General features: G+C 41.9%; 1 protein-coding gene across 1 annotated transcript; it reads right to left on the bottom strand.

Annotated features, from left to right (window-relative positions):
- Positions 1–7,515: 7,515 nt before the first annotated feature.
- On the bottom strand, positions 7,516–14,634 carry sf3a3 (splicing factor 3a, subunit 3). Its single transcript, XM_076755230.1, has 17 exons — positions 14,398–14,634; positions 14,240–14,287; positions 13,335–13,387; positions 13,024–13,129; positions 12,860–12,932; positions 11,701–11,792; positions 11,513–11,595; positions 11,213–11,351; positions 11,034–11,102; positions 10,861–10,928; positions 9,766–9,873; positions 9,600–9,669; positions 9,277–9,441; positions 8,229–8,339; positions 8,018–8,108; positions 7,868–7,923; positions 7,516–7,779 (listed from the first exon to the last, which is right to left on the bottom strand). The coding sequence occupies exons 1-17, from the start codon at positions 14,491–14,493 to the stop codon at positions 7,702–7,704; spliced, it is 1,506 nt and encodes a 501-aa protein (XP_076611345.1). The 5' UTR covers positions 14,494–14,634; the 3' UTR covers positions 7,516–7,701.
- Between the last annotated feature and the right edge of the window lie 897 nt (positions 14,635–15,531).

The following is a 15,531-nucleotide window of genomic DNA, read 5'->3' as shown; positions in this document are numbered from 1 at the left end:
TTGGTGTATGACACATCTACTAAAAATAAGAGTACAAAATATAACAATATAAATATATATACACAAGTCTGTTTTTTGTTTGTTTTTTCTGGAAACACAGTCTGTTTTTTCAGAGAGAAGTCCAAGCTGAGCGTTAATGTAACACATAGAGTTGTACCTATGTCAATGTGACAAGATGAATTTCGGTCATGGAGGAAACGGCTCCTGCCCAGTGAAGCAGATAAGTGAAATAATCGTTCAAATGGTGATACAAGCATGAAATCTTGTAAATCTTGCTCTGACTGTACGCACCAGTTTGTGGATCCTCTCCACCACCAGGTCAACGATCTCTGTGCCGATGGTGTTGTGTCCACAGGCGTAGTTGTTGGCAGCATCCTCCTTCCCAGTGATCAGCTGGTCAGGGGGGAACAGCTTGCGGTAGGTCCCTGTGCGCACCTCATCTAAGGAAATTACCATAAATTATAGGCGGGTTTGAATAACTGGGGGAAGAATAAAACATAACAAAATAGCAACAACTATATTTTTTCTACAATTCATTTCATTTTACCAATAACAGTGAGCTCTAGGTGCACAAAAACAGCTCTGGGATTGTGCTTTCCAGCTTCAGTCTCACTGAAGAAGGTGTTGAAGGAATCATCTCCTCCTCTGAGAGTCTTGTTACTTAGTATCTGTCCGTCTGGCGTGATCCCATGTTCGTGACAAAAAAGCTCCCAGCAGGCATTGCCAATCTGGACACCAGCCTGACCCACGTGGATGGAGATACACTCACGCTGGAGGAAAACAAAGACAATTTGTAACATTCAGCATTCATTTTCGACAGGCATTTCTATACGTTTCAACCATTTCTAATTACATGCTTCAGATTATACATCACCCTGCAATCGGCTGGCAACCGGTTCAGGGTGTACCCCGCCTCTCACCCATTGACAGCTGGGATAGGCTCCAGCCCCCCGCAACCCCGCTCTTCATAGCTAAGATCATCATCATGACCAAGTCACCTGATACATACTGCATGTTTAATCTTATTTTGAGATATAATTAATGAAGATAAGGCAGAGAAAAAATCTCATATTGAGAAAATCCTTAAACAAGATCTCTGGAGGAACATATTTTCAATGACACATCAAGTGTTTGATGCAATGATTCTATTAAAACATCTGGCTGCAGTCAGGCCCTTTAAACAGGTGGTAAGGCAGGAATATGACAAGTCTACTGATGTAACCCAACTGGGTATGTCAGTGTGTGCAGGAAAGCCTACAAGTGTGACTAAAATTTAATTTATAGGTCAAGCTTTTTCCATTAGAAAGAACACAACAAGAAATTAAATAAATGAAAATGAATAAAGCATAATCAAAGCAGACAACACAGAGATGGACAAACAATATAAAGTCCATAATAGCTGCTGGCACAAGCACACACATTAAAGCAAGGAGAGCTATATGGGTTTTACACATTGCATAGTGTGCACACAATGTTCTGTTGCTAGGCAACAGCAGTTTTGGACATCCCTCTGTAGTTGTTGGACTCATCTGTCTGAACATCAATCTGAGCCATGTGCACCACCAAATCCTCACCAATCTGCTCTTGGTTCAAATCATTTGGAGTCCATGCTCAGTTCTTGTTATTTCAAGTTCACTTAGCCTCTGTGTTCCAATATAACCAGTTCACTCAGGATACCACCAACACCCACCAAGTTGCACAGCTATTTTTTATAACAGTGGAACAGGTAAAGGAATTTGTAATGTGTCAGTCGTGGACGAAACGGCTCCCTCCCTCCTGTGCAGAGGGAGCCCAGGTGTGCGGAGAGATGAGGAGGCTTCATTCCAGCAAGGCAGCGGGTCCAGATGCTGATGGCCTGGGCGTTGGAGCTGGGAGACCCCCTACAGCACATCTTCAACCTGAGCCTGGAGCAGGGGAGGGTCCCTCAGCTGTGGAAAGCATCCTGCATCATCCCAGTCCCAAAGAGACCAAAACCTGAGGAGCTGAATGACTTCAGGCCAGTCGCTCTGACATCACATGTGATGAAGACCATGGAGCGGCTGCTGCTACGCTACCTGAGGCCACAGGTGTGCCATGCCCTCGATCCTCTGAAGTTTGCTTACCAGGAAAAAGTGGGATTGGAGGATGCCATTGTCTACTTGCTTCACCGATCCCTCTCCCACCTGGACAGGGGCAGCGGTGCAGTGAGGATTAAATTTTTGGACTTCTCAACCACCTTCAACACCATTGAGCCTCTGCTCCTTAGAGATAAACTGACAGAGATGGGAGTAGGCTCACACCTGGTGGTCTGGATTACAGGCAGACCTCAGTATGTGAGACTGGGGGACTGCAGGTCTGACACCGTGGTTTGCAGCACAAGACCACCGCAGGGGACCGTGCTCTCTCCAGTCCTGTTCACCCTGTACACATCGGACTTCCAATACAACTCCTGCCATGTGCAAAAGTTTGCAGACGACACTGCTATCGTGGGCTATATCTGGAGTGGACAGGAGGAGGAGTACAGGACACTGATCCAGGACTTTGTCACATGGTGCGACTCCAACCACCTGCACCTCAACACCACCAAGACCAGGGAGATGGTGGTGGACTCCAGGAGGCCCAGGCCTCATCCGGAGCCCGTTAAACATTAATGTAAACATTCCTCAATGTTCTGAATGGAATCTGTAAAACACTCAGTTCAACATGCACCTCAACTTGCATTCTGTTGCAGTGGACATCTTTACTTTAATCCTGTTTGCACTGGACAGAGGGACATTTTTTTTTTACTGTTAACTTTTAATTCTTTGCTTGCTGTGCTTTTACATTATTTATTGCTTGCCTTTTACTTAAAATTTGTGGAATATGCTGGAGCTTGTGAATTTCCCTTGGGGATGAATAAAGTATCTATCTATCTATCTATCTATCTATCTATCTATCTATCTATCTATCTATCTATCTATCAGAATAGTGTCCTGTCCGCTACAGGAGGGAACTGTGAAACAATAACTAATTTAAAAAAAAAACTAATAGAAATATTGTTGGCTTTGCATACTGTATAGAGAGAGAAGTTGACCCTCTCTGAATAGATGGCTGTAAATGCAGCTGAAAGGGCCTTTCCAGGAATTTAGTAATGCACTTCCATAAAGTTAGGGGACTAATGAGAGACAGAGAAAATTACAGAATTAATTACAGAAAAAATTGTCAAACATGAGGCAGATGAGGCTAAAATATGCCAACTTTTAGTCCCTATTATGGTCAAGCTCCAAAAATGCTGGCTCCTTCGTTTCCCTTCTGACATGATCATCATCAGATTTTCTCAGATGTGTGCTGTACGTGCTCACTGCACATAGCAAATCTAACTTTTTTTTAATTTGTCATCAGTTATGAAGAAGCCTTAGCCAAGTCACAAGCTATGGTTAACACAGTTCAGTCAATGGCAATTCAGAAATTTAAAAGCACAAACTCTGATTGGATCACTGCCAGTGCGTCTTCCCTCAGGCAGACGCTGGCAAGTCTTCAGTGACATTTTCACAGCAGTGTAAATCAGGCAGAATATGTGATCCTCACAGGACTCTGGCAAGTCTCAAACTCTATTTTAAGTCAGTCCAGAAAGAAAAGGTTTTTGTGGATTTTCTTATATGGAGGCCAGATGGGACAGTCGCCTGTCTGTCATCACTCTGACACAATGATGGAGTGCTTACTGATCAATTCACACAGCCACACATTTCTTGCAGATCTGATTTTGATCAGGGTATTTTACTAAGCCTGATTCTCTAAGCAGAGACCCTCAGTTGTCTTGGACTGATCTGTTATGTCTTGGCAGTTTTTCACACTTTCACACAAGCAGCGTGGCTCTATACAGATGACGGGTCCACCGCATTGCTCCAAACTAAAATATCTCAAAAACTATTGAATGGAGTGTCATGAAATTTTGTACAAGCATTCATGGTCACCAGGGCATGAATTTCAATTTGTCCAATGATTTGATTTTTGAACAAATACCTGCAAAAATTATGCCATCCCCATCAGCCTCAGCTGCAAAAGTTGGCATTCTGACATGCTTAAAGCTCGCTAACATACCGTACGCTCTGCGGAGTGTTACTGTAACAATCACCACATTAGCTTTCTGGTTATTTGTTGTCTTAGCCGTACATGCTGTTGTTGTCAGCGGCGGTATGGGCAGTGTCTCCTCTGTGGGTGGCTGTTGCTCTGCCATAGCTCTCACTAGCCTCCTGACGCTGCTCACAGAGCTGTTTGACTGAGCGGCAGTCGGCAGCATGAGCGGAGGGAGGGGGTGGTTCGCAGCGCGTGTGAGCAGTGATTGACAGATGTCAGACACTCCCTCAGACGCTCTTCTGGCTGTGATTGGTTGTTTTGTGTCGGGCGCAGTGGATTCTTGCAAATCGCAGTAGGAGCAGTAGGTGGGACCACTGGAGCTGTTTTTTTTTTTCACAGATTACATGTTTCATGTACTGCTGTCCGGGCTGAGGGACAGTTTTAGCAAATATGAGAAAAAAAATACTTTTATACAAGTTACCTACTGCAGCTTTAACTAAAATGGTGTTCATGGTTAACATCTTAGCTGCTAAACATCAGCAGGTTAGCATGTAGATGGTAACATTTAGCTTAATGCACTGTGCCTAAGCACAGAACCACAGAGCTGCCAGCCTGGCTGCAGACTCTCCGTCTCGTTGAACAGACTCCACCCTGCGCATTCCTTCGTCTTCAGATTCAGACATTGACTTTAGTGTGAATCTGAGCTCTTCATTTTCATTTCAGCTGCCTCTGATGATATTAATCATGTGACAGAGCTCCACAGGAACAGTACATAACACATCAGTGCTTCAGTAGCACGAAAATCATGTTACTGATTTAATTTATGCAGTGACTGCTTCCAAGTAATGCAGTCATTACTGCTGAACACGGGAAGCAGAAAATGAGTCCTCTTCTACGGATAAAAAGCCAGTTTCTGCCTGCTTCAAAATTAGAAATAAAACTAATCAGTCATGCCTCTCCAGTCTCATCTGAAACTGACTAAATCAGACAATCAGGGAGCTTCTTAGATTTGGCTTCAACTGCTTTTTTTCCACCTGTAAACAAATTAAGAATGAGCTGGAGGAGCCAGGGGACTGAGCGAGCAGGTGATGAGCTTGTTACGTATCTGTGAGCTCGCTGTGTTCTGATTAACAGTGATGATGATGAGTTTGGTTTTCCATGAAATATGAAGGTGTTTTGTGCTAATATTCAATATCTGAAATATTAATTCCATATAGCCTGTTTGAAAGCTCTTTTAACATTTGTCTGTCACTTGATCTAATTGGAAAACCTCCAGTTCAGCCCCCTCTCTCACCACAAAGCACTCAGAGTCGTATGACAGGTGCACTGGATCATCAACACGGACTGCGAATGAATCAAAAAATCCTGTGTGAGCTTTACAGCCCTCTGCACTGCAACTGCACTGGCATCCCATCTTAACATTAAGCTCGCTCGAGATGATCCAGGCCTGCACAGAGTAGATCACCGGTGATCACTGCACAATGCGTGCATTGTGTCCAGCTTGATCCCAACAACAATTACCTCACGAAATTGAGGCGGCCGCAGTTTTTAGAACCAGGTGCCAGCTGCTCTCCACTGACTGCAAGACGATGATGGGAAACACCTGCCTGCCACTTGATCAAAGAGCCGATATTTCTGTGCAACTGTAACATTTAACATGAAGTATGGGCCAGTAGTATCATGTGCAATAAGGTTCATCTGTTCACAAACATATACTGTATCTTGTGGTTGATAACAATGATAATTAAGGTTATTTATGTATCAAAATGGGCAATTAGAAAATGCTCTGTAAGACATACAAAGCACAAAGGATAGAATGTAAATGCCAGATACACACACATTTGCACATATATATAATTTCAAATAAATATGAATACATCAGTAAATGAAGATTAGAAGAAAGCCAAAGAAGTGGAATATGTTTTGTCCAAGAAGTCTGTAGGTTACATCTACTGAGAAGCGACAGGAAAGCTCTTTAAGAACAACACAGTTGTTTGGAAAGGAGTAAAATTATGTCTATCACCAAAGGAAACTTATGACTTGCAGTCATAATTGTTGCTTTTCCTCCCCGTGTTTAGTCTATGTATGTAGCTTTGAGAGCATTTGGACCGTTGATTCAGTGGTTCAGTTTCTTAAATTTGGTGCTGGATGACTTTTAAATGGCAGTGCCTTTACATACTATTTCAATAAATATGACTTCCAAAGGCAAAAAAAAGGCTCTTTCTCTGACTCTCTCCTCACTTAGCCTATAACAAATAAAAGTTATGACAGACAACTGTGAAAAATAGATTTTTTTTGTTACATTTGCGGGATTAACCATTAATTATCTCAAACCAAGTGATTAATTCAGTGGGATGTATCTGCAAAGTAGCATTTATTCCCTGGCCACATATCACACTACAGCACCTGCTAAGTCACAGTCCAGGTCCGTCTTCATGAACAGCAGGGTCTCCACTGCAGTGGTTCCAGTGTCTTAAATGTGAGGATTTGCTGCCTGAAGTTGACAGTAAAGTCTTTGTTATCTGGACTGTTGGTTTTAAGTTTCTCTCAAATGAAGGAATTTTAGTAGAACAACTGATCCTGGTCTCCCTACTTTTCCATCTCAAACTACACTTAAAAGGTGTCACTTTATGGAACACCTTGTTTAAAATGCTACAAACTATTTATGGGCTGTTTTAAAGGCGACCTAATAAATATTCAGGACACATCCCGTTGTGAAAAAAGGTTAATACACTCTCTCATATGGCATCAGCACTGCATATGCTCCAATAAACCAGTTACTATCAAGCGACTGCACTTTTCTCTTAGTGAGCAGCCTGTTGTGTGTATCTGGAAACAGGACAAAATGCTTACATGCATTTGTCTTTTGCCATTTTCACACACCAGCTTTACAGTCCTGGCACCAGAGCTGTGATATCTGTGACAATGTTCCCCACAGGACCAATTGTTTTACCTTATCTGAAACTATTCAGCACCTTCTCCTAACATCCTACTATAAACAATATGGTGGTATAAAATACTCTGAATGCATTCCATTAGAAAGATGGGGAGGGAGGTTTTTGTGAGGTTTGCCTCACAGAGACAGCGTTTTCTGCAGTATGGAAAAGAATAAAATTTAAGACCGCAGAAAACCTTAAAATGGTCTGTTTTTATTGCACTGTAGGTTGTCATTTGACAAAGAAGGCTCTGGTAACAGCATGTTTGCACATTAAAAGAAATGCAGCTATTCAGGTTTTAATTTATCACTCGAGTTTAATGCCACCGTAAAAACCACAGCAGTAAACTGGCCAACATAAACAGAGCTAAAATATGCTTACAAGTCAACTGCAACAATAAATCAAAGCGTACGTGCGCACACACACACACATACACATCTGTCTGTGCACAGTCGCTGTAAAGTCCCACAACTGATAGAAATCCTTGTAAAGACACTCTCCACCAGATCCGACACAGCGAACAAACAGGATACGAACACAAACAGCACAGAGATAAAAGTACTGTTTATTAGAATGATCAATGGTAGCCACATTACAAAGTTATCAAAGGGGGGAATGGAGGGTGGGGCACGGCCTGTAAAGGAACATTACTACATACAAATAAAAAATGTGGGCGATAGAAAATAGGACAGTCGGTAGATGTTACATTTCTTCCACTTCTTTCCTCCGTCTACAGCAAGCCTTGTCTCTTCAGATCCTCATAGGTCTTCTTGTTGACCACATTTCCACTCGAGTCCTCGTACTCTTCCTGAAAAAACACACGGGTCACACAGTGAGGGTGTACATTATAACTCAGAAGCCAATCTGTTGTCCTGATTCCATCTGTGAGGACTCACCTCTGTGTCTGGCTGCCATCGCTCTGATGCCTTCTGGGACTTCAGCTTTGCCCACACTGGAGTAACAAAAGACACACAATACTTATTGGAACTTCCAAAAATTCTTCGAGATCCAGATGTTCATAACAAGCTCAAGACAAAGACTCTTACAAGACACGGCATCCTCAATCTGTGTGACGTTGGCGAAGTGAGCGGTGTTGGGGATTCCAAGACAGCGCATGCCGTGAGCGTGTCTCCATTCCTGCAACACAACAACAACACAAAACCTCAGCTGCAGGAGCCCACACTTAATGTCATGATCGATATACTACGTTGATTTGAAGACCTGAGGCCTCTGCCCTTAACTGAAACAAAGACATACTGCGAAGTGCCTCTGGAAGGCTTTGGGTCCCCTGTAAGTGTAGTTTCCACAGATCTCACAGTTGTAGTTGATGTTCAGGCCGTGGAGTTTGTAGAGCCAGTATGGAATTGGCTGGAGGGAATAAAACAGCAGTGAGTCAACACATAATCCAGCTCAGACAAGGAAATAAAACATGAGCGGAGAATACAAACAGAGCAAAGGCAGAATTTTACAGCGACAATGGACCAAACTGAAGGCAGATCCAACCTGAAAGATTCCAAGATAAAGGATGAAAGAGTGTTTTCAATACATCTGATAGATACTGCATCAGATGTCCACTCATTCAATATTGCACTGAGTAAAATATCTCAAAACCAGCAGATGCAGAGATATTATCACATTTGGTATGCATGATTAGTATGAGTCAAGCTTTAGGGTTATGGGTCATCACTTCCTGTTGGTTTGGCATGCTCTTGATAGTGCTTCAGTGTTTTCATATGAGCAGAGATGACGCAAGACACATTTTAGTATCACATGGCACAATATTATTATTTCTGCTGTTCCAGATGATCAATACCAAAATTGGAACGTCACCAGAGACTTTTTTTTTTTTTAGTGGTGGGAGTTTGCTGCCAAGTTCAGCCTGTAAAACGAGCTCTGTTTGGTGTTGTCATCGTCATCTGAGCTCTGCCGACCATCTGCTACAAAACTGAGCAGGTCTTCCATGTGTGCGCCTGTTCTGTCATTTCCTTCTCTGTACTGGGCGTGCAGTTTATTTTCTACCATCTGCCTTTGGTCAACATAATCTAATCATTAACAGCTAATCAATCTCTCTGATTCCTTTAAGCTTTATTCAGGAGCTGTTGTCATATTTAGCTCGATCATGTGTCCCATATGGACACTATTACACGGCCCGCTGAGCCAGATGACTCTGCTAATTTAAGACGTGGTGGTGTACAGTGGGTGCAGTTCCTCCACTCCTCCAACACCAGTTAGATGCATTCTGAGTGTCAGATTGTGCCATGTTGCCCAGGACTACCGATTATTTTGTACAGGTGTGTCTCCCCACCTTGCCGTCCCAGCCCAGTGGCAGGTTCTTGGGGTTGTAGATGATCTCATTGTCTTCGTCTTCGCTCTCGCTCTCACTGAGCTGCTCCTCCTCCTCTTCCTCGCGCTCCTCTCCGGTCCGGGCCTGTTTCCTCTGAACATTCTCATGAGTCAGCTGCCTCTGCTCCTGTAACCACCGACAACATCAACAGCTGTCATTAGCACCGTCCTGTCTGAGCGCACTCTCGCCACAGTAAGCTCCGCAACACTTTTCTCCAAATGTTGGCTCCAACCCTTCATTTCTGAATTCAACAGCAGAGTTAACTTGATGATACGCTGACTCACCCCGAGGATCTCCACATATTCATAGACTTGAGCCTCCAGGAAACCAATTTCCTTGTTACGCTCAGTGTCTCTGCAGAAGTGATGGATGGAAATCGTAATGAATTATGTAATAAACACTATCATAAGACACTGTCAGCATTAGACTGAATTTTTAACACCCACTTACTTTTTAGGGCCTTTGGCTTTGGGATTCTTGGCAAACAGCGAAGGGTCCAGTGATTCCAGAGATTTGCCTTTTGTGCTGAACAGCCTCTGAGCTCTCTCCTCCAGAGTCCTGTCCAACACACAGACATACAGTCAGCAGCTGTCAGACCTGTGGGACGTTCTCTCTTCTTGATCTGAGCTCATGCACATTGTGACAGTGCAGAATGAAATGAACAGCCAAATGGTCACAGCCAAAAGAGAAAATTATTTGCAAGTGAAATTATTTGAAAGACTGTGTTTCATCATTGGTTTGAGCCAGACGTGCTTTTCATCCAGCCTGTAACTTTCATGGATTCATATGCTGCAGAAAAAACTGCCATAGTTTTGCTGTGCTTACTGCTGTTTACCCTGACATTCACACAGAGGTGCTGAGGAGGAGTCTGAATTTTGAGGAGAAAGGACTACATAACGAGCAGTCTAACCAATTACTGTTGGCAGGGAACAATTAAACAAGTAAAGCAATAATATAACTTAAACTTAAATAATAAAACTCAAAGTTGCTGGTTATTTAACTCATGTCAGCACAAGCAATAAAAAGCTTTGGCGCTGAAACACAGTTTAAAGAAATGCTGAAACATCTCAGGCCTCAACGCAGTCTAAGAAGACAAAAACCTGAGCTGCCCAAGAGCACTCTGACTGAACAGGGAAAGCTGCTTGGCCTCTGGCTTTTTGTGGCTCAGGATGGTATCTTGGGGGATGCAATGGTGCCACATAAGCCAAAGTGACAACTTGAGACACAACATTCTGCTCTTTAGCCAGCAAAGTTACTGAATGCTTCAGAAACTAAGAGAACTAAATAAAAAAAAAATCTGTTTTGTTTTGTAAAAATCTAAAATGTCAGCCAATTTTAGTTTTGACCAGAAGAAAAATAGATTTGATGAATTAACACAATGAACAAAAAACATTTGTTGCTCTAAAGAGTTCTGTAAAAGCCACCAGAACAGACTTCCTCAGACTTCTCATAACCTAAACTTGAAAGAAACTCTGAGGGTTTGGTACTGGGACATTTCAAATAGATGTCTCCAGTGTTATTCTTTCTGCGTGCAAACATGCTCACCCCCCACATTTCAGTCCCAAGGCCATGAGAGCAGACTTCAATCTATCCAGACCCAAGGAAGCCAACTCCTGTGCAAAGGAATGAGGAAAAACACATCAGTAGAAGAATGAACGAGCAATCTTTGTATTAATATTACATGGAAAATCTTCAAATATGAGCACTTAATGTTTCACCTCCCAGGAAGAGAAAGCAGAGAGGTCCAGATGAGCTCCGGCGTGCGTCAAAGCACTGCTCGTCTCTTTCTACATTTCAAAAAAGGAAAAAAAGCAACAACAAATACACAAGTCAGATGAGATGTAGAACCAAGACATCAACCTTCATCACACATGAACGACCTGTCAGGAGAACATACAGGCCAGCCTGGAAACGTCCCCATCTCCCATTTTTTCTCAAAGTCCAGCAGCACTTTGCCGTAGAGCTCATTCTGGTCCAGAAGAGGTTTGACCCGGTCTGTGTAGTCCTGCAGGTACTCCAGCAGCATCTCCAAATACCTGCACAAACATCATCATCACATGTTAGTCCAACAGCACAGTACATGCACACCACACATGCTTAAAGCTGTTATTTATACATTACTAAAATGCTGAACATAGATTCTACTTAAACTTCTACTAGTTGGCAGTCAGTCTTGATGGGAGCAGGATGGACCTACTTTTTGTATTCAGCATTCTTCCTGTCCTTGGGGATGTCAAACAACTGGTCAAATGAAGACAAGTAAGTGATATACTCGAGTTTCTGTGAGGGAAGAGCAGAGACAGTGGTTAAAAAAAATTAAATAAGAAATACTACTTCAGTTAAGAGGCGCAGCATAAATGATGCAGACTTTAAAAGGCTCATTACCTCAGCTCCCTTCAGGTTGATGTACTTCAGGTAGCAGTCGTGGAGGTCCAGGTAGCGACCATATCCTTCCTCATCAGTGAACTCCACCAGGTCTGTGGAAGACGCACAGATTTCACTCAGTCATCCATTACACATCTGGGGCCTGTCTTACAGGACCAGATTAGTAAATTAGGCTACTCAACTACTGAATGAACAGGCTGTAGGCAGGGTTTTGCAGAGGATCATACACTACGTACACAAAGCAGAATGTTTGAAAGAGGTCTCTCGTAGTGATGAACCTACAGAGAATTACGACCTGAATCTGCAGCCCTGCTCTGCTTTAGGGAGCAATTCAGTGAATTTAGGATTATTGTTCAGCTGTCCCACTGCAACTTTACTGGTTTAGTTCACTCTCACTATAAGTTAGTAACTAGCTGGTGACTATAGTGAAGCACTTAGGAGCTAAAGAGCGAGTTGGCAGAGACCTAAAATAGAGCTAAAAGAGAGTGAGTATTAGCCTTACAGTCATCAGGTGGACACAACAAAGCAACTGTTTGCTAACAAGTTCACCATAGCAACTTACAAAGGTAATGATGTGTCATATGTCTACACAACTTGTTTCTGCTGCCCTCAAGTTGTCAAAATAAAGTCTGTTATTGCAGGTTTAAAGATATTATAACTACAACTAAAAATAATAATAATAATGATAATGTGATGAGTATGATTTTGAGGCAGATATCGACACTTAGATTTGCAAAATAAGAAATATTTTCTCATGATGTATCAGCAGATATTTGTTGACATAAATACAAACATTTTAATAAAGACCCTTTAAATGTTGTAATTAAGAACTGTGACCAACATATGTTTTGAGTGTGCCACCTAAACTTGAAAATTAAACTGCAACCTCAAATCTGACAACTGGTTTTGAATTGATTTTAGCTCATTTCTAATAAACATGGTATGGAAATGGCCTTTTGCAGCACCACATTCATCATGGTTGAGTTGTATGCATTCTGCTCTGAATTTCTTCAAAGCTATCCTTGCTGTTTAAAAAGAGCCAGAAGATAAACACCGCTGTTAAAACCAGTTATCAAGAGGTTCCAGTGTGAGGTTTGATGGAGACAGCCTGGGTTAGTCTCCTGCTGTGAGGGAGAGTTTGAGGTGCATTTAGACCTACTCTGAGCCTCCTCGCTGGGGTTGTCTCTGGCCTTCATGAGCTCCTCAAACTCTGCAGACATGGGAATGGAAATCTACAAGAAACAAATTACAGTATTATTGTTGTTTCATTTCAACAGGTTTCCACAGTCAAATGTGAGCAGTAACACGTGAGAGGTTAACTACCTCATTTGGGTGCTTTCTGTGAAACTCCTTTATCTGTTTCAGTCTGTTGTAGAACTCTGCAAACTCGTTTGGTCCTGAGATGGCAGCAAGTTCATCCCTCCTCATTCTGTCATAAAGAAGTTAAACACAAAAAATATTTGTTATTCTGAGTTAGGTTCCAAGTTGATGAAAAGAAACTGAGAGGAAATGAAAGCAGTGAACATTTTCACACAGCAGGTACTGTGTTTAACAACTCAAAGTACCAGGATCCCTCAACATCTATAATTTGAAGAAAGACCATTTGACCACATCAAGTAGTCACTTCGACTTACCCATCTTTGTCTTCATAGGAGTCTCTAAGATTTGCACTCACTTCCATATACCTCTGCCAAAAGACAAACAGACTGTCAGACTGTATCGGTTTTCACATTACACATCAAACATGGCTGTATAACTAACTCACTCACTCAGACCTGCACTCCTCTCTAGTACATGGAGAAAATGCTGACCTGACTACTGTCCTGAAGCTTTTTGTTTACCTGCAAAGTTTGACTCAAGAGCTTCTTAATTGTCAGGATGTTTGGTTAAATGCACACAGCGGGGTGACATGTTCACAGTTTTTATATCTAGTAGCCAACGGGCACTGTAGGACAGCCGTCATATTATGGTAGATTTAAAGAGTTAACAGATGTTAAACTGTTAACTATTTTAACATTACATTTATCTCGCCGATGCTTTTTATCCAAAGAGGCTGATAATAATAAGTGCCTTCAATCATCTGGATACAACCCAAGCATCATGCAAGTACATTAGCTTCATGAGGTATGCTGAACTACTTCAGAGGATATGTTTAGAAACAATCAGAGAGAGAGACCCGGGTGTCTTGAGGCCGAAATTTCCACCAGACCCTACCAATAAACATGACACTGAAAGTACAGTAAATACAAGCATAACTATGAATTTATAATGAAAAATACATTTAACTGATACATTTTAGAGTAGCAATTCCTTCTACTCGATGTTACTTGCGGAGACACGGTAGCTACGTGATTTATCTTTAGTTGCAACGTAGTTACTGTAAGAAAGAGCAGAAATTTTGACTAACATAAATAAATCACATCAATTAGATAACATGTTTACTGAAGGTTAACATTACCTATGTGACTTAATGAATAGTCAATACTAACGTTAGCCTACCGGTGCTAACCGTTTATAACAAATCAAAAGTCTCACTTACATCCAACATCGCTCTCGTTCGATGGTCAGAGTTGATCTGATCCCGAAGCTGTCAGGAAAAGAAATAAGACACATTTGAAAGCAAAAGTTAACTGTAAACGTTTCCCACGTTTGCTGTATTGATTAGCAATAATGCTAATGTTAGCATGTACAGCTTACCGTAGACTTCTTGTGTAGCATTTCTTTTGTTTTGGCATCCATTAGCCTCTCTTTCTCTTCGTGATAGCGGCGCTGTTGCTCTAAAATAGTCTCCATGATTTAGAAATGTGTTGGAAACTTAATAAAAACAACACAGGGCTTCGAACTTGTTAGCTTGTAAATCAAGCAGCCCCCGCCGTTTCGGTTACGCTTGTTTTCAATGGCGCATGTTAACAACGAACGTCCGTCGCTATATTCAACGTAGGGAAACATGGTGCAATTAAGGAGTTCCGCAGTGGTGACAATGTCGACACAAACCATAAACAATAGTATCTCCAAAATTTTAAAGTTTAAACGAGACGTATTATAGAGAGTCAAATAATGACAAAATCTGGAGGAAAGAGAGGCTTTATTTAATTATTTGTATATGGTAAAATATTTTGCGGCTTTCCTAAGGTAATTTAAAGATAATTTTAAATTCAACTGTAATGACTCGTCCTACTGTTTTAGATGAATTGAATCAAATGGAGTAGCGGTCAACATCTGGCCTCTCTAGGGTAGCAGGCACCAAAGCACACACATCATTAACCAGTCATTGACGTAATAGGGCTCCGTGAGTCTGAGTCTGAGTCTGAGTACCTATAAATCATCAACATCTAGGAAACTGGCTCTGTTCTATTGCACACTTTTCAGACAACATGGATTAGCAGTCTTCACTGAACCTCTTTCTTCTGCACTTCCTTTGTAGTCTACACTATCATCAAAGCCTGCCATAACGCCTCAGAGCGCACACAGTCTGCGCGGACTCGCGTGGGAGCGCGCACGGAGGCGTTCTGGTTTGTCAAGTTGCGGCAAACAAAAGAAAATATCGGAACTGAGGATTCTCTGCTGAAACATAAAAGACTTAGACGTTTGATGAAAAAAGTCAATAGGCTGCTAGGTTGTATTATGATGGGTTATGTTTTTGTTTTTTTCTTTGCGAAACGTTGTATGGAGCCATTGGTATGAGAACTATTTTTTGATTTTGTGAGCATCAAATAGGCAAGGCAAGGTTTGCCACGAGTCCAAATTACATTTAATTCTCTTCAAGAGCAAGGACTGATGAAAAACAACCAGTAGCCAACGGAAAGCATTGCCAATTGATCATTTTCTACA

The sequence above is a fragment of the Chaetodon auriga genome, chromosome 17 (assembly GCF_051107435.1).
Source record: "Chaetodon auriga isolate fChaAug3 chromosome 17, fChaAug3.hap1, whole genome shotgun sequence".
NCBI classification, from domain to species: Eukaryota; Metazoa; Chordata; class Actinopteri; order Chaetodontiformes; family Chaetodontidae; genus Chaetodon; species Chaetodon auriga.
The sequence above is the reverse complement of the archived record's forward strand: the minus strand, read 5'-3'. Positions and strand labels throughout refer to the sequence as shown.

What these genes read in the sequence shown, in the direction of transcription:
- sf3a3 (XM_076755230.1), bottom strand. Translation starts at nt 14,493, where the DNA reads ATGGAGACTATTTTAGAGCAACAGCGCCGCTATCACGAAGAGAAAGAG. An exon ending in GGACGTTTCCAGGCTGGCCT is followed by an intron (nt 11,103 to 11,212) that starts GTATGTTCTCCT and finishes TTTGAAATGTAG; the next exon opens with AAAGAGACGAGCAGTGCTTT. An exon ending in AATATGTGGAGATCCTCGGG is followed by an intron (nt 9,442 to 9,599) that starts GTGAGTCAGCGT and finishes CGGTGGTTACAG; the next exon opens with GAGCAGAGGCAGCTGACTCA.